General features: G+C 46.8%; 2 protein-coding genes across 2 annotated transcripts in view; one reads left to right on the forward strand and one right to left on the reverse strand.

The window, feature by feature from the left end:
- Positions 1–24,037, reverse strand: part of LOC135393350 (uncharacterized) — a 61,438-nt gene extending 37,401 nt beyond the window's left edge. The window contains exon 1 of the mRNA XM_064623821.1: positions 23,820–24,037. The gene's annotated coding sequence lies outside the window, so the exon portion shown is untranslated. The remainder of the gene's footprint in view (positions 1–23,819) is intronic.
- LOC135393349 (scoloptoxin SSD14-like) lies at positions 380–16,924 on the forward strand. The gene is made up of 12 exons (XM_064623819.1): positions 380–559; positions 2,716–2,931; positions 3,886–3,948; positions 5,900–6,022; positions 6,127–6,227; positions 8,162–8,351; positions 8,479–8,642; positions 9,804–10,081; positions 10,975–11,162; positions 14,953–15,193; positions 16,361–16,474; positions 16,606–16,924. Exons 1-12 carry the CDS (start codon positions 465–467, stop codon positions 16,753–16,755), a joined length of 1,923 nt encoding a protein of 640 aa, XP_064479889.1. The 5' UTR covers positions 380–464; the 3' UTR covers positions 16,756–16,924.
- Positions 24,038–27,642: the final 3,605 nt, after the last annotated feature.

Raw genomic sequence — 27,642 nt, forward strand, 5'->3', positions numbered from 1 at the left:
AGACGGGCCTGCTGTATTTTGCCATTGTATACAGAATGGGAAAAATAAAATAATAATAATTATTACTTTAATTATTATTATTATTAGACCAAAGACCGGCCACTGTGGCATCGCTCATCATCATAGTTGTGGGTCTTGCGTGTGGTCTTGTCATCATAGCCTTGCGAGTTGCAACGTATAGCGGAGGCCAAGGAAACACAAAAGGACGAGCACGACATATGTTTTCACAAACAGGACAAGGAAGATGATATATCTGCGTTATCTGAACTATGACCTATAAACCTATGAGCTATAACCTTATCTGGACGATTTTGCTTCGTGGATCACGTTCACTGAGCGTAAGGAAGAAGAAGATGATCATCGCTGAATGGATGGTGACTCTGCCTACGCAGTGTACACATTTCCTATTTTACACATCGAACATCGGCGCCCAACAGTTATTAGCCGCTGCGCATAGCATTACGATGGGCGTACGTTTACCACTCGCAACTGACGTGATGCCTCCAAGTATCACCGTGAGCAGACAGCGGGCCAAGCCTTCGGCGACGGATTTTGCGAGGTGAGACATAAGGGGAGGCAATCACAAAGTCCATGATCCGTTGGTGCTTTGCCACCGATTCGTAACTTGCCGGGAAGCTGCGCAGGTATGGCACAGAGGATTGCCATATCAAGACTCCCCGGCAGCACACCAATATTGGCACTTTGTCGGACCAATGTGGGTTTGCCAGGTTCGCCAATATCGGCCCCATATGGGATGCCAATATTGGTGCAACAAGGCTCCTATTTGGACAAATATGGGCTGCCTATATTCGGCAGCCCATTTTTGCGAATATTGTGCCAATTCTTCCGTGAAAACGCCACTGATGAGTCTGTGTAATAATAAAGCATTATTCGGTATAATATCCGCCACTAAAGGTGAGAGTACTCGTTTCGCCTTTCTTTTAGTTTTTTTTTGCAGATCTTCTAATTAATCCACGTTGCATCGCGTTACAAAAACAACGCTTCCTCGCCCTAAAAAAAAAAAACAAAAAAAAAAAAACGAAGAACAGATGCAGTGCCCGTTTTGCTCAAGGATCCATGTAGTCCCGCAGAGCTACCGAACTATACCGATGACAAACATCCTCCCTCCTCAGAAGCGTTCATTGGGATCGCATTACTATATGACCCAAAAACTGATGTGACGGTGACGAATATAAGCCTCAGCAACTCGCACTGCATCTGCCATAAATTCAAGGCACCTAGCGTTGCAGAAAAGATATCCCTCTCTATCAGACATTGCGTTTTTTACTTGACCTGGCGCTTCCATTGTCATTAGAGGAACCACCGCAATTCTCGCTCGAACGAAACGACCGATCTCCAAGTGTCGCACGCGCGCATTAGTTGTAGGACGCACGATTTCGTTTCATTCCGCAGCTACGACCGATTGGCATCACGAAGCAAGATGGCGGCTGTTTGCAGCAGGTGTACCAGCTGAGTTAGAGTGCATGTTACAGTGTGATTGCCAGATATGTTGAGTGTTTGGAACGATGTGTATCCTCTGCGGGAAGTTGTTGGATGTAACGACGTATTGCGTAGGGCATTCCACACGCTTCAACGTCCAACCTTGCCGTGCTGCTGGGGCACTGGGTACAAGTACCAATACGGGTTTGTCCCGTTTTCCCCATATTGGTTCAAACTTGGCAATATGGGCCCATATTGCCGACATTTCCCCCATTACTGGCGCAAACTTGACAATATGAGGCCCATATTGGCAAGTTAAAGCCAATATGGGGAAAATCCTGGCAAAATATTGCCAACGCCCAGCCAATATGGGCTCAATATTGTGTGCAGACTGGGCAGGAATCATGAAAGCAGTCCACATGAGACGTAAGACGGAATACGTACTTGTTCACGAGTAGGTCCTTTAACGGAGAGACTTGCAGCGAATTTGTGCCTGGACCACTACGACCACTGAAAACCACTACTGCAAGAGTGTTCTTATACAGTGTGTTTATTCTGAGCCTTTACAGAATTTTTGTAAATAAAAATGCTATGAGAGCAGCAAAAATCTTGTTTTTACAGTTGAGTTCTACGCCCAGGCGGATATCCTCTGAAAGAGAGTATCTAACTACCCCAGGAATAATTACCTTAAAATCATTAATTAACTTTTTAAGTAGGGAATTTCGTGCAAAAGCGAGATAGCACATTGAGAGACGACACTCGTTGAACGCCATTGCACATTTTAAAAATGCTGAAACACGCACGTGCGTTAAAATATCCAGCCTCGAATTTGGATATGCAAATGAGCCGAAACACGGATGGCGCTGACGGTCTCTATCATGGCGTCATTCCGAAGACGCAGAGGCCCATGGGAGCAACGCTACGTTTTAGATATACCTCGTAGTACGCCGACGACATGGAGCGAGGCTCGTTTTTGCGGGCCTTGTGCTAAGCCCAACGTAAAGAAGCCCCCTAGGATTACGCGTGTAGACGCAAAAGGAAGGAGGAACGCGGAGGAAGATGTTTGGAGGAGATTTCGACCGCGTGTTGTTAAACGGCGTACTTCAATCGATAACAATTTTTTTTGTGCTAGTTTCTCGTCACGAAGAATTGTTTTCAGCAGAAAATTTATTGAGTGTTCGGGAAATTTCGTAGTAACAGCGATTTCATGTGCATTAACAAAGCAACCACATCGCCAAGGCCTCAGTTAACTCAATCAGGATCACTCCTTTGCAGTCCGGCCCATAGTGAGACGAGGAGCCACACTTCAATCGCATTGACGCTGGCGCTGTCTGCTGTGGTCATTGGAGGAGTAGCAGTCTACCTCTACAGGCATGTCACGAATCGGCCAATAACAGCGAAGAGGTCTCGTCCAATCAGCCCTTCTCCCGTGTGCAACTTTATTCGCTGGGCAGCGCAAACCGGGTCCCCGCAATGCCGAAACGTGCCAAGGTAACACGCTGCATGGCGTTGATGGCATTGGCTATGGTGAATGATTGTCTCGTACACTATGTGATTCAGAGGGTCTCAAACCCGCGATTCTGTGGCCCGGGGCCTCTTGACCACAAACGGAACGAAGCTGCCCTCTCAAAAAGTAATCAAGAATTATGAATAAAACCAGATCTCAAGGCATTGTTTTTACATAAACGACGATAATCAGCCGAGGCAGGCTACAGACGTGGATGACACAAACACATAAGCCTCCAACTCCCATCATCAGCGTCCTGGCATCCTGAGATGTTTGGTTTCATTGCTTTTACTCCTGCCGGGCGTAATGCTGCTCCTGTTCATGTTAGGTAGAACATACGCATGTCAGCACTTCTGGGTTATGAACCTCAGTTACGGACATAGCAACTTGCGTACACTTTGGTAAACTAACTCAGTAACTATCGGGAGAATTTAGATGGGCTCGTCCCAATGCTCACGCTAAGTCGAAACGTGACACACTAAAAAAGTAGAGATAGGGAACAGTTATGTACAAATGTAATTGCATTTAAATTTCTTAGGAGTCGTATTAAAGTAGAAAACCCGAAGCCATCCATTCTCAATAATGTCATATAGCTGTTTCTATGTCTGATTTTAAAATATCTTTTTCCATGTTGAAACTGTGAGCAGAGGCAACAATACAGCACTGCGTAAATATAGGAGACAATTTCAGTGTTTCTGAACATCGTCATAATCGTCTGTAAAGAGCTACGCATTTTTCTCGAATCTTTTTTATTTTTATTTTCCGTACTTGATTTGGAAAGGCAGCTCATTTATTTATCTTGGTGTGTCAGTAATGAACTCTCCGCACAGCGTCCGGTTCAACCGCTCTTGTTTTTTTTAAATGTATATTTATATTTTATGGTAATACGTAATTGTCTTTCCTTTTCTATGTGACCCTCCATGATGTTGGTAATAAAGTCAATGCAGGCCGCGACACGACTTGAGTTTGAAGCCCCTGACACCATATTCTACTCGGAACGGGTACGGTTCTGTTCTGCGTCTTTAATAATGCAACAATGCGAACTGCCCCGAAATGCGACAGCATTCAGTCTAGAGAATTAAATTAAGCGCAACGTAGCTTCGCGCGAGTTGTGCTGGCACGAACAAAAACATTGTATTTCTCTTAATCAGACTCGTCTACAATACGTTCCGGCAGTTTGTCTCTTCGCAGGCGAGAGGGTAAAGTTTCGAGACGTCACGTGACCAAGTCGAGGCGGCAATAAGGGCGTATTCGTAGACCCGCATGGTTCCGCGGAAGAAACCACGTGCGCGTCGCCTTGAAATGTTATCCCCTTATTTGGGACGGGGACCAATGATGTCGCTTCACGAGCAATTGGGGGAGAGGGGGAAACTGGGGAGCTGCGCGAACAGCTGATCTCGTTGCATAAGCGTACTGAAAGGGTCGTGACACCGCGGCCCAGGCTGCGCCGGGCAAATGTGAAGGACAGTAAGGCCTATTACTTCAAGATTGTTGCGTTTCCATGCGCTACGTCTGCGACAGGGTACGGGTGTCGTAGAAACGAAAGCATATGGAAGCGCGCCCAGCTTCGCAAGGAATCGCACGAGTTGGTCTGGAGTGCGGTGTCGGAGACGCGACGCTGGAGGGCAACAATGTCACAGAACGCTGCCATTATCGCACCTGATTTGTGGAAAGTACTCTGCGTATGCCTTTCTTCATAATGACCATAACTGCGTAAGTGTGACAAAGAAATGTCACAAAGAAGTGTGTGTCTCCCGTTTTCAACGAATCATGGGAGATACCAATGTCGTTCGGGATGATGGTTGACCTGTATTGTGCTATGCGGTGAAGTTGTGGTTTAAGAATGCGCCGTTGACCAATGAGAGATGATGCCTTGCGCAAACGTGCGCAATGTTCATGACCTAGGGCGATGACAACGCCACCTAGATAGAGAAAGCCTGTGTAATGCCTCATTCCTTCGCACGCGGACATATAAAGTCAGCCAATAGACGCAGCCGCGGCCAATATGTCAGCCAATCACCGAAGACAATTTTGAAACACAGGCTCTCTGTGGCTGCCCATGTGGCTCATGACGGCTCGTCTCCATAGCTACGGCCGCTGAAAGCGCAGTCGTGATTGGCGGACTCTTTATGGCTATGTCACGTCGCTCAAGCGATCAGCCTTTGTCTCAATGTGGTGCTTCTAGTGAGCGCTAATTGCTCAAACGCATTTAGTGCCATCCGTGCCATGAATCTGAACAGGAGGCCATACGGTAACCGTGTCCGCGCTCAATCTGTGTGGTGCCCATAACGCTCATAATCAGCAATGTTAACAACTAACGTTGATTTGCGTCGATATGAACGTGCATTCCAAGTTTTACAGCTAAGTGGGCAATAGACGCGTAGAAACTCGACACCCCGAATACCGAAACTAACCCGACTGTGACGTCATGGCGGTCATCTGCGCCAATCAGGCCGCCGTGAAAGAGGTCACGCGCGTACGAGAACCAACAGGAATTGCCGACGTTCTCGTACCTCTGATGTCAGAGGTTTGTTTGCGCCACTAATAACTACAGTACGCACACGATAGGAAAAGTGCAATAGTGTTACTCCTTTGGGGGGACTGTCGGGCATTAGATGCATTGCAACAACCAATACCGTTCGGGACTAAATACACCACAGATTATGTGAAGTTTAGGGGTTATTTGCAGTGCTGTGGAGTAAAGTTCGGGGTCATTGAAAGCTGTAATTGCTCCCAATTTGCTCCCTTTTTTCCACAGGGTGTAGCAAGTTAATTCTTTTTCCCTCAATGCTCTTACGTAAAGTACAAAGTGTGCATGGTAATGATATATACAAATGATATGATATAATGATGATCAATCACAAATCACAAATATTCTGGAACCAAGGATACTCGGAACAAAATTCACTTCCGAGAGTACACGACATGCTTGACTGATAGTTATCCACGCAGGCGAATATTCGACAAGAACGGTACCGTTGCCGATGCTGCTGTGGCCACGATGCTTTGCGACTGCGTCGTCCTGCCTCATGCTTGCGGTCTTGGTGGTGGATTCGTAGCCATTTATTACAACAAGTAATGATCATACTCAAATAAAAATGATTACCGCCATGAGCTCCATGCATCATTTTGATAGACATACTGTTACACACTGGCGTGCTTTTGTATCTATGTTTCAGGTTAAATAAATCTGTGACAACAATAAACGCTCAATGTGTGGCACCAAAAGCAGCATCTGAGGACGCATACAAACATCTGAAACCGAACGCTACACTGATTGGTGAGTGATGCACACATATCGTGGTACCAGATGAGGTAGTCAAAATAGAGTTCATACGATTAGGATAATTTACTGTTATTGACTGGTTTCGTGCAGACCTGGTGAAACGCGATGCTAGAGTCACTAAATAGTAAGCAGAGTAGCGACACCAAGCCACAGCGGCGTGCGAGTCCGCGCATCTTGAGTCAGGCGAGGCTGCGTCGCCTAGCAACGGGACGCCAAATATCCCTTCTCCGGTGGAGAACAACGCGCAGTCGAGCCAGTTCGCAACCCAGTTTAGCGTGGAGACGACTCAACGTGGGCGGCGAGTTCTTGGAAAGAGAAACCACGTGACACAATCGGCCCAATCGAGAGAGCTATATCTTTCTATGAGTACCACTAACAGCTAGAACATTATATTATAGCTGTGTAAGCTGGAAGTCTGCCAGCAGCTGTTGTGAGCAGGCGTAAATCGGCCTTCGAGGAGCAATGTTGCCAGACACGATGGTAGATTGGGCACATCATGACGTCATACCACTGCGTCATACTTCTCAAAACTATGAATTAATTTTCAGCTTCACATAGGGAAAGAACATTTCGGGGAATACAGTGCAAGACAGTTGGGATTACAATGGCATAAATTCGGTAGGTTTCTGAAGAAACAAGACTTAGTTCGCAGTGGCACTTTAGGCGGAATCACTTCTTCAGAAATCTATGGAGATTTTCGTCCGCACAAGGCACGTGAACGCTCTAAACGATCATCATAACATTGGTACTGGTGTGTTCTCGTAGCTTTTTTCTAGTCAATGACGTATTTTCTAGAGGACAAGGTTGAACCGCTGATTTTTAATAAATTAAAGTTTGGTGCGTCTCGAACATGTGCTGCCATCTCGATAGAGTGTCGAACAGTAAAATATTTGCGAATTCGGGGGGCGAAAAGTAAAAAAAAAGAGAAGGTAAAGGTTAGCCACGGTGTGGGCTTGCTATTCCCAAAAGCTATCAAGCCAAGAAAAGGAGATACAAGCAGCTGAGATGCAGATGCTCAATACAAATCAACGGATAGTCCTGGAATTCTACAAAATGTGTCATTGACAAGGGTAATACAAGGAGAAATAAACGCATATCCCCCCCAGTACTTCTGTTTTGACGATATTTTGCGCTGTGCAAACAAACTTTCTCTATTGTCCTGCGAAGAAGTGATTCACCCTTAAAAGAAGCTTTTTCTTTCATGCAGTTTATGATTCGGTTATAACAGGCGTATCAGCCTACGATTTCAGAAGTTACATGACGATATTGAACCCCGCGAGTGTGTTTGTTGCAGTTAGGTGGAAGTAAAATAAAATAGAGAATGTTGCTTTCATGAAGAAGGCACGGCATGAAAGGAATGAAGGGAAAACGGTAGAAGTTGACACGATCCCCCCAGAAATCACATTCTGGTCACGTGGGTCACAGGGAATCAGCCAACTTGGAGCGTATACAAGAATCCGCAGAAAAGCTTGCAAGACCTACGTCATGCCAGAAGGTCTGCTGTCTGGTCGGACGTTGCCTGGACATACTAAGCGAGGGATATTAGTATGCGGTACACAAGTGTGTTCGGTTGGGCCAGTTGGTAGATCATCATCGCAAATGAAATGGGAGAGAGAGAGAGAGAGAGAGAGAGAGAGTGAAACAAGAAAGCAAAAATGAAGGCAGAGAGGCAAACAGTCCTTGTCTTTTATTTGTTTCTCTGTCGTTTGTAATGCGCGTTTTGAATGAACATAGTGTGCGGATTTGATAAGCACATACGAAAACCCTCAGGCGTACAAACTCAACTCACTCGCAACTCATTAATGACTATCAAAACCCATGTAGCGCCTACTGTGCTCACTATCGTGGCTTTCTCGAAAAGTGAAATCCCAAGTCACCATTACCGACATTTCAGTAGCATATCTTCACAAACGCCATATACTCTACAGGTGGCCTAGCCATAGGAGTTCCAGGAGAACTGAAAGGATATCAAAAGCTTCTCGAGGAAGTGGGCTCCAATATTCCCTGGACAGAACTGTTCGAGGACGCCATCGCCCTTGCAGAAAACGGCGTCCCGGTACACGACGATCTGGACGCCAAGCTGCAGATGTTCGATTGGAGACTTGCTCCACAGTTCAAGTTAGTGCATCGTTCGGCACTACATTTCTCGTGGCTGAAATGGCTGCGACCCTCTGGTTGTGCTTTGGTTGTGATAATGCTTCCAATACCCCTTGAGGGGACCGACGTAACGCCTTGCTCCACGCAGACAGCTGTTTCTGTCGAACTTAACTGGCGAAATACTTGGAAGGAAGGACGCTGTCTTCAACCTGATTCTTGCGAACAGCTTAAAGACCATCGCGAAGAGCGACCAACAGGAACTGTACACGGGAGAGCTTGCAAGAGCGATACTTGAAGACCTCAGTGCTGTTGGTACGTCCTCAAAACATAAGTGTACATTGCAAACTTGTATCGCATAGCAGATGCCATTCTTTTTTGAAAGGCAGTGCGATGTGGCAGCAGTGGGAAGAGGACGCTCACATACAGTCAGATATGAGTGGGTGATACAGACCGATAAAGTCATAAGACATACATGACGTTCCACATATTCGCCGACATATATTTGCCGAGAGATAGTCAGCGGTTTCTTATGAAATTTTCTCCTGTAGGAATAGGAGGTTTACGACAACTGAAAGGGATAGCTCGCTCGTGAAGGATCAGAACGTATATTTTTGTTGGGAAGGGTAGTGCATTTCTTAGTTTACTAAGGTTAATTTTGCTTTACTTTGCGTGAAGTTGTACGGTATACTTTAGTATCGACATCGGAAAGCACTGAAATACATACGAGGGCGTTCCCAGCCAGTCGCCTGGCCAGTCCTCCTGTTGCCTGTCACCTTCGTTCCCACATGAGCACCCCAGAATGAACGTCATAAAACGTCACGCAACGTCACGCGAGCGGCTGAGAGGCTCTCTAGTTTACTCTTCCCTGTGGATCTGTCCGCGATAAGCTCTCACCTCACAGTAAACATAACTTTGGAAATGCAACTATTTCGAGCGAGGCGCCTTTCACAGGAGAGTTCTTTCGAGTCAAATGGCCTCTACCACGCACATATGTTTCAGTTATCTTAGGGAGTGAGCTATCCCTTTAAGATTAAAAAGCAGTATCTACACGAGTCTCTAATGTGGCTTTCTGCCCATTTTGGGTTCGCGCCAAGGATTTTACAAATTGGAACGTGTTAACATTGACCGTAGACTGTTGGGTTAGACGGTAAATAGCTTCGGTAAATGTCAGGGATGACTAGACAGAACAAGACGAGCTCTACTTTCAAGTATGCTTTGCTGAAGACTGTGAGCAATCAGTTATGGTCAAATACCCTGTATCTATGCTTGGGCACAAGTGATATTGCTGACGATCTTCAGTAAAGATTTTAGCTGAAAGTAGCATTCGTCGTGTCATGTTTTGTGTTTGTGTCTAGTCTTCCCTGCGCGCATTACCATCCCGAAGCTACGTTTACATGGACTTGCATGCACGCATATTATGATTTCCGTTAAATCCAATCCGGATCCCTAGAACGAACTTGATTTACTTTTCAGGAGGCTTAATAACCAAAGACGATTTGGCAGAATATACAGTCCAACTTCTTGCACCTTACAAGACAGAACTCTCAGACGGCTGGAATGTTTGGTGTACTCCGTCTCCGACGGCCGGTTTGTTGTCGAGCTACGCTCTGGCTATCATGGACAAATTCCGGAACGGCGCGGGCTCTCTCCCCGATGATGGCCTCACAGCTCATCGCATGGTTGAAGCTTTTAAATTTGCATTCGCCCTTAGAACACAACTGGGAGATCCAGTCTTTGAAGACGTGACTCAGGTACGATCTCGTAGCAGGAAATAGGTTCTGAAATAGCACTTCAGCGGATGCAGCGCACTGGTGCCTTACTGTATAGCGGTCCATAAAACGAATGAACGTCCAGAACGAACGCAATGCATTCTAGACGCACGTAATCCTAAACGTCATCATTCACGTGGCCATAAAAACGGCGGTGCCCATGATTGGCTATCTGATCTGTATGTAGACAACGCGATTACTGTTTCTGTACGTAGGCCGTTTTTGTGAACTCGTACTACTGGCCACTTACACGAAATATGATAGGGACACCGGTGGTAAGACTGACTCCACGTGACGCACTGAGGATTCGCAGGGTATACCACCATGGCGATTGAGAAGGACAGGAAAATAATAAAATTAATGCATCTAATAAATTTACGCGGTGCCGTCGGCCGGCGACAGGTACGCAAGTAAATCAAGTCACGTGATCTCAAAATCATGTTGCGTAATACTTGGGGACCAGGGCAAGACGGTGACTTTACCCCAAGTGACTGCTTGAGGGTGGTTACCAAAATGGCTGGTGTAGACAAGGCTACCTAGATAGAGGAAGCCTGGCCATAGAAACAACGTGATTGTCATTAACAGCACGCGAATCACGATCATATCCTTTCGGCGACTTGACTTTACGAGCAGCAATCAGTTACGTATAGGAAGCCATTGGAAGCTACTTCGCCATTGGAAGGTACAGTGTGTGTCTCTTTGAAATCGACAGCATCAATTGGCCGAAGATGACGACATCCCGACTCTATACGTGTATGTTCACGTGGCGAAGGAGGAAGCATGAATCAGTCTTTTTTTTTATCTAGGTTGCGTTGGTGTGGGATATCCCTGTGGGAAGAAGACCGTCTTGTCCACTAAGTATTTTTTTCTTGCAGGCAGTGAAGAATGCCACGGACATTGATCAAGCACGCAGGATCGCAGCCAAGATTAAAAAGGTACCGTATAGTAACCCCCAGGAATACGGCCTCATCTACGACACGATCAGAGACCACGGTTCGAGGCAGGTATCCATATGGGGCCCGTCTGGAGATGCCATTGTCATCGTCAGCTCTCTTAACACCGAGTGAGATGCTGTTTTATGACCGACTTTTTACTGTGTACTCACTCGAGCGACACGCCCGCGGAATATTCTAGTGGAAGAAAAGGGGGGAAAAATCACAGGACTGCTACGGTTGTGTAACGCCAATTTCAGCGACAGCTGTTGCGAGTGAATGTTGACAGTTTTATTGCTGATCTATGCACACCTGCATTAGAGTGACGAGTACTGATGAGACGAAGAGAGAACAATCTCGATGGAAACGGTGACGGTGAGCAGACGTATCTCACAATAGGTAGAGTCACTAAATAGGGGTATAGAGTATCGCAATTCCTTTTCCGCGCCGGAGCCGCCGTGCGGTGTCCGCGATTAGGCCGATCGTGTCACGTGGTTTCTCCTTCCAGGAACGCGCCGTCCATGTTGAGTCCCCTCCTTCCAAAACCGGTTTCCGCGGTTGCAAGTTGGCTCGAGTGCGCGCTGCTCTCTACGCATGAAAGGAGGCAGTAAAAAGGAAGAGGGGAGGGCACCGCCGTAGCCAATGGGGCTTTCCGAGCGGAATAACAGGGAGAGGAGATATGCGCAGAACGCTCGGTTACTTCCAGAGCGTATTGCTGGGAGACGCAGCCGCGCCGGACCCAAGATGGCAGTCTCGCTCGCCGGCGTGGCTCAGTGTTGCTACTCTGCTCCCTATTTAGTGACTCTAACTGTAGCTGCTGCATTGGGATTTACCTTCCAAAAAGAGTATTCGCTAGATGCTGGCTGAAATAATATGGGAATACCACCGGTTCGGTTCTTCCTGTAGGTGACTGTGGTGAACGGGTCATGAAGGTGGGGGGGGGGGGGGGTGTACTGTGGTTCATATCAGTTATCTCTTCTGTCCGGTGGGGAACGGCCGCTACCGAAATGTTCATGGCATTTCCAGGCACATCCGTGTCTTCCGTAGTGTCGACGTCACCTGTGAAGGAAGCGTCATACAGACATCGGAACCTACGGTCATCTTACTGCGGGAGGTCCGTGAAACGCTAGATTCCTCCTTTAAAAAATGTGATGGCGCCAAATAAGCCCTAGCCTATAAATTTTGAATCCATTACGGAAGACAGAGAAAAGGCGACCTTACCCTGGAACTTGTTCTTCGTTCTTCGTCGTTGATGTATACAAGCCAAAAAGAGTCCACTGGAATCTGAATTTTCTCATCGGTTGTGCTAGCCACCTCTGGCGGTGAAAACTTGCATCACGTCAACACCAAAAACGATGAGATATAACACGCGGAAATGCTGACGCCAGCAAGGGTCATGGCCAATTCATGGCAAATGCAGCCCTTGTTGAGATCATGAGAGAAGATACCCGACTAAAAGAAATGCTGCTATCCTTGCTGAACGGGAGAAGAACTATTTGGGAGAAAGAGAAGTAAAATATTCGGGAGGAAGAAATGCTTTTGTCCTGGGAAGAACGGGAGAAGAAGAAATATCGGATCGGAAGAAAAGCTCCTCTCCTTGGAACAACGAAAGCAGAACAATACCCAGTTGGAAGAAGTGCTTTTCTCCTTGGGAGAACGGGAGAAGAAAAATATTTGATCGTAAGAAATGCTCGTCTCCTTGGGACAACGGCAGAACAACATACAGCTGAAAGAAATGCTTCTCTCTTTGGGAGAACGGGAGAACAACAACAATCGGTTGGAAGAAATGCTCCTCTCTTGAGTGCAATGGAAGAACAACAATAGTTGTGGGAGAACGGGGAAGAGGAATATTCGGCCGGAATAAATGTTCCTGTCTTTTGGACAACGGAAGAAAGAACAATATCCTTTTGGAAGAAGTGTCTCTCTCTCCTTGGGAAAACGGGAGAAGAAAAATATTCGGGAGGAAGAAGTGCTTCTCTCCTTGGGAGAAAGGGAGAAGAAAAATATCCGCTCGAAAGTAATGGTCCCCTTCTTGGGACAACGGAAGCGGAAGAATACCCAGTTGGAAGAAGTGCTTCTCTCCTTGGGAGAACGGTAGAAGAAAAATATTCGATCGTAAGAAATGCTCCTCTCGTTGGGACAACGGAAGAACAATATGCAGCTGAAAGAAATGCTTCTCTCTTTGGGAGAACGGGAGAAGACAAATATTCGGTCGGAATAAAGGCTCCCGTCCTTTGGACAGTACGGAAGAACAACAATATCCGTTTGGGAGAAGTGTTTCTCTGGTTGGGAAAACAGCAGAAGAAAAATATTCGGTCGGAATAAACGCTCCTGTCTTCGAGGCAACGGCAGAAGACCAATATCCGGTTGGAACAAATGCTTCTCTCCTTGGGAGAACGTGAAAAGACAAAAATCAGATGACGGTTACGTAACGCGAGTTTCAGCGATCGCTGTTGTGGGTGAATGTTGACACTTTGATTGCTGATGTATGCACAACTATTTGAGAGTGACGAATACTGCCTTGTGATCTGTGGAGGTGTGTGGTCACGTGGTCGATATTCTTGAAGAGGTCTCGGTTTTGGAAGACCAAATCAATGCAGGTCTTTCTTCATGTTGTAACGACCCCTGTTCTGGTTGCCAGTTCCAACGTCAATGCTTCTTGCAGACCGATGACGAAAGTATAAGTGTTATAACTTGCGGAGCTGCTGAGGCGTGACACCTCACCAATGTCTTAGCAGTCACCAAAGAGGTCTAGCGGCCATGGCTGGATGTGAAGCGTTGAGCCCGTCGCATATGTAGATGGCCTCAATCCGTCTACACGAGTTCTACGACGATCTCTACGGCGAGCTGGGTCTTCGCGAGCTCTGCGCTTCCGTTCGCGTTCTGGCGCCCGCCGCAATGCGTGTGCGTCAGCAGCACGCGGTATCTCCTCCATGGCGTCTGAAGCGGAATCACTATGTTATTTTTTTTTAACAAGCACCACTTTCATCCTCTCCTCTCGGCGCGCCTTCTGTCCTCGTCTCATCTTTCACTTCCTCTCACCCCTTCCTTCTGCGGACGTCGCTGACGCATTGATCCTCGCGATGCGGAAGTTCCGATGATTCGGTTTCGATGATTCCGTTGATCCTCGCGATGCGCAAGGCGCCGGAATATCGGAAGTGGCGTACTCCACACATAGCAGACGACACCATCGGCCCTGTCGTCTGCTACGACTGACGTTTTAGTGTGTATTCACGCAAGCAATATGCCCGCGGAATGTTCTAATGAAAGTAAAAACAGCGGGACGGGAGTTGCGTCCCCGTCTTATGTCGATCATTTGCAAAGTGCTGGAATACCGGAAGTGGAGTGGTGCACACGTAGCATACGACACGTGTCCATCGACCCTGTCGTCTGCTACGGAGCACGGAGTATCTTGTGGCTGAGCTGCACGATATTATCAATGGCTGGAAGAGCACGAATAGACATGAAGTTGAGCGCTCACTCTCACTGACAACGGTACTAGCTCGTGTGGCTCAGTGGCTTGCCATGTCACGTCGAGATTGGGAGGTACCCCGGTTCGAATCCCGGTGCCGGCTGTGCTGTCTGGGGTTTTTTCCTGGGTTTTCCTCAGACGCTTTCAGACGTATGTCGGCACAGTTCCCTTAGAAGACGGCCCAGGGCGCACATTCCGCAGGGCGTCGGGCGTGACGTTGCCCACCTCTGTGAGGCCGACAACGGCAAGCCCTCTCGCCATCACCACCACCACCAGTAGTAGTGACAACGGAAAGCTACGATGTTTTGCGTATCTTATACTAGAGCAATCTTTGGAATGTCAATGTCGATGTCGGTTGAGTGAGTGCACGGTTAGTTTCCAATCTCACGGGATAATAATAGCACTTCATGTCTCAAGGGCACTGTATTCAGTTTCTAATTTCATTACAGTTTTGGGTCCCTGGTTGCGTCCCCGTCCACTGGAATCCTCATGAACAATGTCATTGACCTGTTCGCGACTCAAGCGCATCCAAACTACTACAACCTGGTATCCTCCAAGTACAACCGAATCCGGCCACAGAAGAGGCCTCTCACGTCGCGGGGTCCCATTGTGATCACGGATAAATCTGGAGATCTGGCGATGATTATTGGTGCCACAGGTGGTCCCGTTGCTAGTACGGGATTGGTGCAAGTCAGTACCTTTCAAGATTTTATAGATCTGACTATGTTTACACAGAACAAGAAAAGATGTTCGCCACAATAAAAGCGTCTAACAAGGCTCCTTTTATCATCGAGGGTTAACGGCAGTGGGGCGACTGCGCTTCCTGTTATTCACAATACAGTTTTCGTTTCCTTTCTTTCTTGTTTTTACATGTCTAAAATCTCATTGGAAGGCACCATGGTATGCTATACAGTGTTCAGAATTAGGTTGGACAACAAGGACAACAACTTTCTTTGAAAGATTATATGTCGGGTGGTTCGTCGCTAGGGGCGATTCTGTACCCCTTTGGTGGGGTTAATGTGGTGAAATGAAATAATGAGTCGTCTCCCAGTGGGTACCACAGCCTCTCGGGGCAGAGCATCCGTGAGCTGAATTTGGCCATGGATGAAAATTGTCAGCAAGATTCGAATATTCTATCTATGACGTGGATAGAATATCTTCTCACTGAAGATCTCATAGACCAACAGTGTCTTGTTCTGTAACACTGTCTCACATCATTGTCTCACTTGGGACGGACGCAGATTGCGCTGCTGAGAGGCGACCGTCGTTCCGTACTTCGACGCCTCGTGACTCCCCTCGCTTGCCGCCAATGGACCGCTGACATTCTCCCCCAGCTACGCTGACCAGAGTTGATCAGTGCTCGCTTTCCGCATGCCTCGACACACCTCTCGTCAAGATGTCGCATTCGTTCATCAAATGCGCTACGATGTGGCTTTTACATCGCAGTGGCGTTACCGCTTCAGACAAGTTGACTCCCCCCAATACTGTCACTGCAGTGCTGTAGAAGATCTAGAGCACATTCTTCCCCATTACCCACACTACCAGCCTTCCCGAACCGTACTCTTCGGACCCGTTAAATGAGCTGGACTCTCGCCCCTCCTCTCTCACAAAATTGCTTGGTCCCTGGCCACATCCAGCCCACCAACGCTCTGCCCTCAAGGCTCTCTTGACCAATCTGGGTACCATAGGACTTCGGTCCTTATTTTGAAGGGGGTCATTATTTCGTTTCCCGCATCACCACCGCATTGGGGTAGAGTATCGCCCCTGGCGGTGAAACTCCCCATTCATCATCTCACAATAAAGTTGCTTGTTCTCACTTCAACTGCCACCAATCTGTCTCGCCCTTCTCTTGCGTAGGTAGCGGCTCGTGTACTGTGGATGGGATACACAATGAAAGAAGCTGTCGACGCTGGAAGAATTCATAACCAGTTGCTCCCCGGGACCACGATGGGAGAACCGACAGTGTACCAGGTACAGTGATTATGAAGCTGAATTTAACGCTTACCTTCTTTGCAGATGTTGGTAAACATCTATAAGTATAAACACGTCCATAAGAGAATAACGAGGACAAAATTGCCGCATAACCCGTGAACCTCACGCAGGACATCGTAAAGGACTTGAAATCCCGCGGGCACGAGTACCACGAAACGGAATGGACCGGCACAGTGCAGGGGATCGTTCGGATGCCGGGCAATCGTCTCTCCGCTGCGCTCGACTACCGCAGAGGTCCAGGAGGTTGCGACGGGGACTGAATGGCCTTGGACGAGATGTCATTATATAATACTCGTTTTTAACTCATGAGTGGTTATAGCCTCATTGATAAAACAGTTACTTCATATTTTCGAGCTGTCTCGAATCCTTGTGTCCTGGTACCTGTATTGAGGAAGAAAGCTCTACAAGGACAGCTACGACGGTAATTTCTATATGAACTCTATGACGCGTCTTCAGAGAGCGTGTTAGACGGATGCTACTGCGTTGCCCAGCAAATCTTTAAGCGATAGGTGATACATTAAGTAAGGTGAGCAAAATTTCAAGAAGAAATATTTAGGTAAAGTGAGGTGAGAAAAAAAAATCTCAAGAAAAAGATTTAGGTGAGGAGAAAACTCTGGTGGCAAAAATTAAGGTGAGGGCATTAGCCCGCGTCTTGTGCTGATACGTCAACACCGACCTATACAGAGCGTGCTAGCCAGTCGGGGGTTTTCCTTGGTATTCCTCACTCTTTCAGACACATGGTGGCCCAGGACGCACATTCCGCCAGGGCGTCAGTCGTGACGTTGCCCACCTCTGTGCGGCCGACAACTGCAAGCCCTTTCACAACCGGTCTGCGTATCTTATCTGACCACCCACCCGGGTACCTACCTTTCAGAGTTTTTATTTGGCAAAAATAGGAGGTGTCTACCGAAGTTTTCAGTTTCAAAAAAAAGAAAAAAAAAGAAAAAGACACACAACAAAAGGAAAAGAAAAAAAAAACTAATCTGGAAAATTTGAGGAAATTTTCCAGATATTGAAAACTCCGGTGGGCACTCCCTCGAAATGTCAGAACCCTGATTATAATTTGTTATATTTTAATAAGCACGTTTTATTGTTTGCGTCACTTTTGTTGTGTTGTCCTACCGTGGTTGAGACAGTCCGAGCACAATAGTTTGACAAAATGTAGTACCTATCGAATGAATATCGAAGCCTTTCACCACAGTACTACTACAGACCACAGGCCTACCACCACAGTACACTGACACCTGGCTTACCTAGCTCATTGTGTTCCCCCGATTACTAAAACATCAAAACGCGGTGGAATGCTCTCACGTACGCCTAATCCAACTGGCCCTTATACGATGTCTACAACTGTTTGCTGGCACGGATATACTTATGATTGCCCCGAGGTTTGTCGAATTCCAATCAATACCTAGTTTGTCACTTCGTGTTCTCCTTGTTTACAAACTATCATTAAAAAAAGAAAAAAAAAAAAATCGTACGCAAAACGACACGAAATACTTTCGCCCTTGTGTCACTCCACGTCCGAACTTTTTACACTTCAAGGAGCAACGTGCACTCGAAAAGTTAGGGATGCGCGAATTTCGGATTTTTCGAATACCGAAGCGAATACTTGTATATTTGATTTGAATTCCGAATCGAATATGAAATTATTTATTCGACTTTCGAATCGAAACGATGTCTCTTCCAAACCGATTATATTCGGATAGCTTACACTTGTAAAGAAAACGCCAGAAGGGGTGGCATGAAACGAGGTGAGTGCTGCTTCACAGGAAGATATAGTTTTCTTCTTACAATCTGCGGAATTTTTATAATAAAACCATGAGACGCGGTTTCCACAAGTGGGTAATGCGGCCAGGAGGTTATATCCTGTGTAACTGCCGGATGATTGATTAAGACTAAATATTCATTAATTTTTTTACTAATTAGTCGTTCTCGGGGAATGCATTATAGCAGAATGGGAGCCAGTCATTACTTAGATTCTCTTCTTTGAAACATCCTGAAACGAGCACTTACACTGATATGTAAATCGCTCAATTTAGCTATGCAAGTGAGCCGAAACCGAAACCACGCAAACCTCGAGCGCAGCGCAAAAGAAGCGACGGACGTTCGCGTCGGAGGGCCACGTGTTTTGTAGCGATGAAGCTGATTGGAGTAGGCACTGATCTGTTGGTCAGATAGACCACTGGTTAGCGTGCTGGCCATGTCACGTAGAGACTGGGAGGTATCCGGGTTCGAATCCCGGTGCCGGATGTGCTGTCTTGGGTTTTCCCCAGGTGAAAAAATAAAGCGGAATCCCAAGCGGGATATAGTGGAACCACTTGAACAACAAAGTGGGTCAAAGTGGAACCACTTTGTCAGCAAAGTGGTTTGAGGTGAAACCACTTGGTCAGCAAAGTGGTTTGAAATGGAACCATTATCTTGCCAAAGTGGAAATCAGAGTGGGTTAGCCAGAGCCGTTGTGGGCTAAACTGGAACCACTTGGTCAGCAAAGTGGTCCGAAATATAACCTTTTTCTGGCTAAATTGTGTTCACTAAGAAAGTCAAAGTGGGTTTGGCCAGAGCCTTGTGGGTTAAACTGGAACCACTTTGAAAGTCAGAGTGGGTTAGACAGGATCCGCTTGGGGTACCACATGAGGAATACTAAACACTAAAGTAAAGGCAAGGCAATCCAATCCAATCCAATCCATGTCTTCGTATCATTTGAACGATTTCAAAGTTGCGTCGGTTGGATAGAGCAATATAACGGAGCTACTGAAACTGCCCAGCATTGTATTCCAAGTTCAGCGTGCTTCAGGCGCATATAGGAGGTGAAACCCAATGCCTCGCCTCGCCACGAAACCGCCGTCGCCGCTGATATCACCCGATTACAAGTTGCAACAGACAGGCGTTCAACGGTGCTCACTCGGATGGCTCGTATGGAGAACAAAGGAGAATGTGATTTCTGCGTCGTGAGCTACTTCTGCTAATTTCAGTATCGATTTTGTTGACTTCGCTTCTTGGAAGGGTAAGCCAGTGGACCAACTTGCAGTTCGAACATGACTAATACGTGACTGAACTTTTCCTTGATCATTTCAGATTTGGCTTTCTTCATGCTGCACTTCATTATTGGATCTCGAAATTCCCCGAGATTCATATCGTACCTGGTGACCTTAAGAAACGCGGTCTGCAGCTAGTCATATTGTCTGTCCATTCTGCGATACCTTGTGACATTGAAACATATCTGTATACGTGTGAAACACTTCCCGACAGTGCGCAGGAGATGTTTTCCATTATTGTGTCAACCTGGATGACTCTTTCAAGGTATGTATTTTCGTAATAAAATAGTGTGTTGCTCAATACCTCATTGTGTGTGTGTGTGTTTTATGCACGCCGCGAATGTGTGAGACTGTTTCAGTTTGGACTTCGCTGGCGGCACGATTCCCTTGTCCATGTCAGGTTGGAAGCTTGAAATGAGAAATGACAATGCTTGACGTTTGTCTGATCTCGTTCGTACGTGGCGAAGGCGCATCGTATCGCATATGTACCTCATGCACGAAACGGTACGTGCGCGGTACTTCGATAGGTGCCGTACAGGTTCGCCGTACCTCTTGAATCATGATTTCTTTTTTTTTTCTAATGTACCTGATGTTCGTGCGGTACGTAACCGTTACTGGCCGTAGAGTGTAAGCTGGAAACTGAAGTGGACTCACTAGCAAGTGGTTCTGCAAGTGGAACCATTTGCAAATAGGCCCCAAAGTGGAGAAGCATGGTATCTGAAGTGGAACCACTACCAAGTGGTTTCCAAAGTGGAACGGCTTCCAAGCGGATTTTAAAATGGACAATTTCCAAGTGGTTTCTCAAAGGGGTATTTATTTCATAAACAACTTGCAAGGGGTTCCACTTGCAGATATTTTCCACCTGGGTCCTCAGACGTTTTCAGACATATGTCGGCACAGTTCCCTTAGAAGTCGACCCGGGACGCACATTCCCCCAAGGCGTCAGTCGTGACGTTGCCCACCTCTGTGAGGCCGACAAGGGCGAGCAGCGAAAAAGGTAAAGAAGCTGGATCGGTCGCTTTCACGCTGTCGGTTTCTCCTGTTTTACGTCGTTTTTAAACGACAAAATGGTAAATACGTGTTGTGGATTTCGTGTTGTGATAAATACGCGTTATGAACAATTGGATGAAGTATCTGTCTTCGGTGTTCCAAAAGACAAATGGGAACGTCGGCAGTGGGAGAAGGCAATCAACCGTCGCGACTGGCAAACTACAGCTACCAGAGTTGTTTGTAGTCGTTACTTTGACGCCGCAGTACCGAGGCACCATCTTCAGGACTTTTAAAAGTAGAGCTTTACTTTCTATATACTTTGAAGTCGGACATCAATCCCGTCTGATAGGGTTTCGATAGTTTACCCGCATACCGTTCAGGACCTCATATCGCTGCCTGCGTGCCCTGTGAGGCGGGAGTGAAGAAAAGGAACGTCCGGGGTCGCCAACTGTGGAAGGAAGGTGACCGGGCCGTGGCTCACTCCAGACATCTTCTTCCGCCAAACTCTTGAAATAAGGATGCGGCAGTCGGAGTAGCAACAAATACAAACATTTAATGATGATGAGACGTATTTACAGGCATGCATAATAATTTAGCGTGGTGAAGTGCCGAATAGATCGTCGTAGGACGTTCTATGAATCACGACTATTACGACGTGGCGCACCGCCGTTAAATACTACGGTGGCGCCACTTACACACATTGACGATCGGCATGTCAGCTGACGATGACAATGACGCTGATAGCCCCCAAACCGCCCAAACCCCAGGCCTTGTATGCTAACCCTTCCCAAGAGGGACGTGAATGTCTCGAATATCTCCCGAAGCCGCAGGAGCATTGTATACATGGCGCATTGCGGCGACAAAAGGGAATGTTTGGCTTGACATCGGGGTGACGCACAGAGTAATGTTTTAAAAAAAGCTTGGAAAATGCGTAGAAGTACAGAAAAAGTATTCACGTTCGATTACTAAATTCAGCCTTTTTAAAAATATACTTACACTACTCAGGTTACTGTACAGGTCTAGTGGTATGCTACAGTTGGGGCGGCGTACCAATACCGTTGCAGTACGTCAGTCTTTGACACGTGCTTGATGGCAGTATACAGCAGTGTAGCGTGTTGTATGACTACATTTCCCATTTCCGTTGGGGCATTCACACAAAGCACACTGGATCCGTCCATAGGTTGACAGCGTAAACCTCACGCTATATGAACGATCTCTGAATGAAGCACGCGCATTCGAACTAACACAGACGTCCAGGAATTCAAACTTAAGCACGTTTCCTACGTTCAACTCACGTTTGTTCAAACAGCCAAGATCATCACGAAAGAAAAACGATTCTTCTGATGTCGATATCAGAGCCGTATTCGCTGTTCTACCGCTCAGCTTCGGCTGGACGCTGCTTTGTTTACCTTGTAGGAGCGAGCACATGTCTCCTCCTCAGTCCTCAAGCCAATCAAAGGCGTCCTTGAAACGTCACTCCTGCGTCATGCGCGGTGACCCCGCGCGCTTACAGAACGTATGCCTTTCATGTTTCGACAGTTGATAGGCATTGTGAGAAAAAAAAAACTTCGTCAACTCGCGTCACAGCCTACAACATGGCGGCCGCCGCCAGAAGTGGCTGAGCATGCGCATACGCGTACCCAGAAATGGTGCATTCTGCAAAGGATTGATAAAAAAAAAAAAAAGAAGAGAAAAGAAACGCTCGGTAGGTGCGCGCACAAATCACATGCATGTGCTGTGAGTATTCGGCTATATAACAATTCGCTTATTATTCGTTTCGGGTATACGACCATTCGCTCAGATTTCGAAATTCTTATTCGTTCGGCTCTCCTGAAATTCAGATGTAGATCAGTAGGGCGAAGCCTCCAAACTCCAGATTATGCGTGAACAATAAAACTGTAAGGTAAAGGAAAACACAAAGAGACAAAATATGTAGACGAGTACTGTACTCCTATGTAGACTCCGTGCGTAACAAGAAATCATGCGATAATTGGTTAGACATATCGCACAAGCAAACACTAGGGCACATTATATCACGTCACCGTGAAATTGTTAAAAAGTTGCTGCTATTAGGGAGCTAAAACAGCGTACCCGATCATGTATCACGTAACCTGGGCGCAGGCGAATCCCAACCACTCATCCTCCTAAATCATTTCCACCAGTTTCTTCTTCCGCGCAGGTTTACATCCCACGAGATAACTCATTTAAAGTCGTTACCAAACCACAAAGCCCATTTAGGCCAGTTTCGAAGGAGCGTTCCTCGCGCCCCAAGTAATATAGGCGACATTAGAGGGCGCTGGCTGTCGCCTCATTTCGATCGGGGTATTTATTACGGCGTGCCGCTATCGCTACGACCAAAGTTCCGAAGTCCCTCCAATTTGGGCCGCGTTGATAGAAGACGTGCTCAATGAGCCGGCGGTAAATCGAATGGAAAAATCGAAGTTTGGGGAAAAAAATGCGAGAAACAGCGAAGGACGAAGCGAATCGCAGGTTGGAGGGAAAAAAAGAGATCCATTCGTTATCGTGAAAAAAAAAAAAAAAAACATAGAAAGGAAAAAAAGGTTCCGCATACAGAATTCATTCTATCCTACCGTACACGCGATTCGGCCGCAAAAGAGTAACCCAATAGACCTCTCCCTGTTTGTGAACAAATGACGTCATAGTGTTCGACAGCGCCACCAATTTGGTAGAGTTGAACTACGCTCAAAGCTAGAGGCTAACATGTACATCAAGTACGTTGTATCACATTTTCCGAAAACAAATTTCGATATATTAAAACTCGTAACCTTTTCTTTCTACGCTGTTCGGATGGCAAATGCACCCTTGCGTTTTCTAGGACTTACTGCCGCTGGTGTATCTAGCGGACTCGAGAGACCACATCACTTGGCAGCTTCACCTTCAGCGATACTGACTGCTAGGTGCTAGGACAAATTCGTGCTAGGACAAATCCAGGCGAAGCTACAGTTTCGAAGCGTGGCACACAGTTCAGCCCGCACATTTCTACAACAGATGCACACTGACCACTAAAGGTCTCACCTAGGGATTCGTTGACTTAATCAACGGCTTATAAGCGCAACATTCAAAATTTTTGGCATTACGTTGTGATAATCGCCATTGTGATGTTTGAAAACAATGTCACTGTGCCTAATCGGGAAAGCTTGCATCCATTGATACGTGTAGATCGATACGTCTAATTATTATTACTACAGACATTGGGACGAATCTCACCGAACTTGACCCTAGCAAAAGGTCAATATAGTCAGCTCACCGAAACGGTTTCCTCGTAACTGTCTTACCAGGAATAACTGTGCCCCACTGTAGCGACGTGTTGGACACACGAAGATGATAGCACTGCTTGCCAGAAGAAAGGCTATCCTCGTAAAATGACTGAACCTTCCACATGAAACACAACGCGCTTCAAACACGCGGGTCGCTGTCGGGAACGACCCGTCCTACCACACGCTGGGTTGATGATACACAGTTGGAAGGAGTGATTCTGCGAAGTGTGACAAGGTTGCCGGCGCGGTGCCCCAGAAGGATGAATAACGCTCGAAACTTCAATGTGAAGAAACTGGCGGTTGTCGCTGATTTCCTTCACCGCCACCTAACTTTGGAATTTGTCCGTGTTGCCCTTCTGGGTGACGTAATGTGCTGATGGAGCGATAATGCCACTTTTTTTTCATTTCGTCAATGTCTGGTAAATTCATTCTTGGAAATCTGAGCTGCTTTGCGAGCGTGATGCCATTCTTCGGAAACCATGGGTTCACGAAATGCAGAATCCGGAATAGCGAGGATAATCTTATCTCACCGTCTCTCTTATCTTATCTCCTCCAAGCCGCATTCTTGTGAATCAAATGACGCGGACAAACCTCACGTGTAACATCAGGGCACCAATAATAATTTTTAAATATGTGGTTGAAGTTTAAATCCGTGGTGACATATTCGTCAATGTAACGCACTGCACTCAGTGTCGTCTCGCTGAGAACTGCTGCAGCCTGCGTCTCATTTCTGTGTGGGAAAACTAAGTTAACAAAACTTTCGGACAACGGATTTCACGAAATCTTTTTCGTGTCTTTACTTTTCCTCTGCTGGTTGAGGGACAACTGCTGATAATTTTTTTTCTCAGAATGTTAATGATAATTAGTGGCTTTACGTCACGAGACAATTATGAGCATGAGCGACGCCATGGATGGACCATGGATTAGTTTGGTCACCTGGGGCTTCATCCGCGTGGGACACCTGGGGGTTCCTTAACTAAAGCGCTTCTTAAATCTCAACGCATAGTACACACAACGTATTTAACGTCCTTCGCGGAAGACGCCGTGTCAAGGCAACTTCTACCAGGCCACCAAGTTGGGGGGCGACATCGGTCGTGTTGTCCAGGGGCGTTCACAGTCTGCCTTACGATTGTGGTACGTAGTTTTTCATTCTTCTAATGCCTGGGCTGAACTGTCGCTCGGCACAAAATGCAAAAAAGTTTGCAAAAAAAAAAGAAAAAAAAAGAAATACAAGCCAAAGTACTTCTTTGTTGAACAGTACTATCTTGCGCCTGACGCGGGAGGAACCAGACGACACGCGCCTAGGCGCTTGAGATTTTCAGTGACGTACTTCCTATTGAGCGCCGGCAGGGTGGCCTTCCAAGTGTGGGCTCGGAAGCAAAATGCGAACTTCCTGCGTTATCCGATGCTCCCTTTTCGAGGAACTAATATTTGTGCAACTGTTATCATGTGTTTCTATTGGTGGACAACCTCCAGGCGGATATTGGCGGTTGTTTGTGGGAAATGCAGTGCTTTAATGCAGACATCTTCGCGCTATGCAGCCATCTTCACAGTGAATAACTCCTATGACATCTGTTACAAATTCTCATCTTTTCCATTTCATTCGCTGTTACAAGGAGAAGTCTTCGCAACCGCCTGTTTAGTGGCCGCTCCGGGTGTATCTGCCCCCTATTTGAGTGCGCCAAAACTCTTGCAATCTTGGCCACGAGCTACTGGATTATAGCGACCATGTCATAGGCACCCCTTCCCAGCGCCGCATTTGGAAGCTAGCGGTGGCGCTATTCATCGGCCCCGTTATTGCTTCCTCAATTTCGGCAATACTTTGTACTTTAGCTTTCCTAAGTATTTTTGTGTAAGCGGTGGATGTCCCACGAGAGATGCTTCTTTCTAAAGTTGATTATCATCATCATTCTACACGTTTTCATGTAGGAGCTGTTGCTGTCATCTGCTACGATAGTCGTACGTCCGCTTCTGCGCGTTCAAAATTCAAATTGCCATTGTCCAATCATGGTGTAGACCTCGCGGGCCGATGATATTTGATGATGTTTGATATCTCAATCAGCTTGTCTGAAACTCTATTGATGGTTAGCGGCATGAATAATGGGACATAATTGGAGGAGATACACTCTAAGAAAAAAAAAGGTAGAATTTTCCTACTCGAGCTGGTAGAAGGACGGTACTTGTACCAATACACCAATTTCCACAAGTACCAATTTCGGGACAATACACACGCACCTTCTCCTCTGCGGGTATAAAGCGTGAACCGCATGGCCCGAAAAGCGTCCGAATTCTTTCCGAACCGAATTCGGGACCGAACTTTTTTCGGAGAACAGAATTCCGTGCCGAATTCGGCCCGATCTGGCCAAGCTAGATTTCTCCTCCGAAATGGGAAGTGACGCCAACCGAAAAAGTAGAAGCATCCAATAGCTATCCAGCCGGGAGGAGAACCATAGCAACGATGACGTAGCAATGGGGTTGACTGTTGCTGTGTGTGCGACTTCTACCCCTATGAATACAGGGATTATCTCATTGACCTGGATGGTTGAAATGCGATGTTCCCCAAGGCCAAAAGTCTTCGGCCGAAATTCGGGGTGCATTTCGGTAGCATGCGGTGATGCACAGAAAAAAGTTCGGTCCCGATTTCGGTTCGGCCAGTTTTCGGACAGTTTTTCGTGCCATGCGGTTCACCCTTAAGCGGTGACGTCCCTATCCCTTGCTCCTCTTTCTCACGTTTGGTCTAAGAAAAAATGGTAGAATTTCCTACCCAAGCTGGTAGAACAGCAGTTTCTACTCTGTAGTTTGTTTCTACTCTATAGTTATACCCAAAAGGTAAAATCGGTTTGAGTAGAAATGGGGTTGCAATGCAGCTCTACCGACATGGGTAGAAAATTTTACATTTTCTTCGTAGAGTGTTAATTCCATCGGTTCTCATGTTCTAACGACTTACATGGTTGACAGCTCAGGGACCCTATTCCGAGTTGCTGTCGAGCACGCCGACAGTGTCGGCAGATGAGTATCGTTAGAGAGTATCTGCCAGTTTTGGTATTCCTGATAGTGCGCTTAGTTTGTTGATTGTCGTTAGACTTTGCTGCAGAGTTAAGTGGTGGTGATGGTGGTGGAAGGACTCGCTGTTGTCGGGCTCACAGTGGTGGGCAACGTCACGACTGACGCCCTGGGAAGACTTCTAGGAACGAGACTCCGCGCTCTCAGCCAACTACGAAACAGGAGGAGAATCACGTGGAATGCCATTTGTTTTGAAAGTGACGACAATGACGACGCACTAACGATGGAGAAAAAGTCTCGCGCGTCTCGCCCAACCCACGAAGTAATATGAAATGATGTTGTTCATAATCGAACACCGCAATTTATTCACAGGCATGTTGTCGACGCGGTACACGTAATTAGAATTAGGCGAGAGGAGTGGGCAGAATTAGCCGCGATATTAAATTCCAGTGGAGGAGCTGTCAGGACAGTTGACAAGCAGGGGGGGGGGGGGGGGGTCAACGGTTATTTCGGAAATGTAAGCTTTGGGCAGCCTAAACGTGGCGGATAGGATAGGATAGGAGTCACGCGAAGTAACATGCAGCCATCTTGACAGCTCTCGCTCTGGAGTGTAGAAGCTGTCGTTTCCGCGAGCGATACAAGGACACTGTCGTATATGCCATATAGGCGACGACAACAAGGCTCGCTCGTGGTCAGGGACTGCAGCGCGAGTTGGTCAATGCTGGAGCCGGGAGAAAGAGGTTAGAGGTACAAAGTTTCAATCAACGGGTTTCGTGTCCTATCGCTTCCTGCAGCGTTTGGCTCTAATCCGTATAAGTTAATTGCAGAACAGAAATAG

Source organism: Ornithodoros turicata, chromosome 4 (genome assembly GCF_037126465.1).
Source record: "Ornithodoros turicata isolate Travis chromosome 4, ASM3712646v1, whole genome shotgun sequence".
NCBI lineage: Eukaryota > Metazoa > Arthropoda > Arachnida > Ixodida > Argasidae > Ornithodoros > Ornithodoros turicata.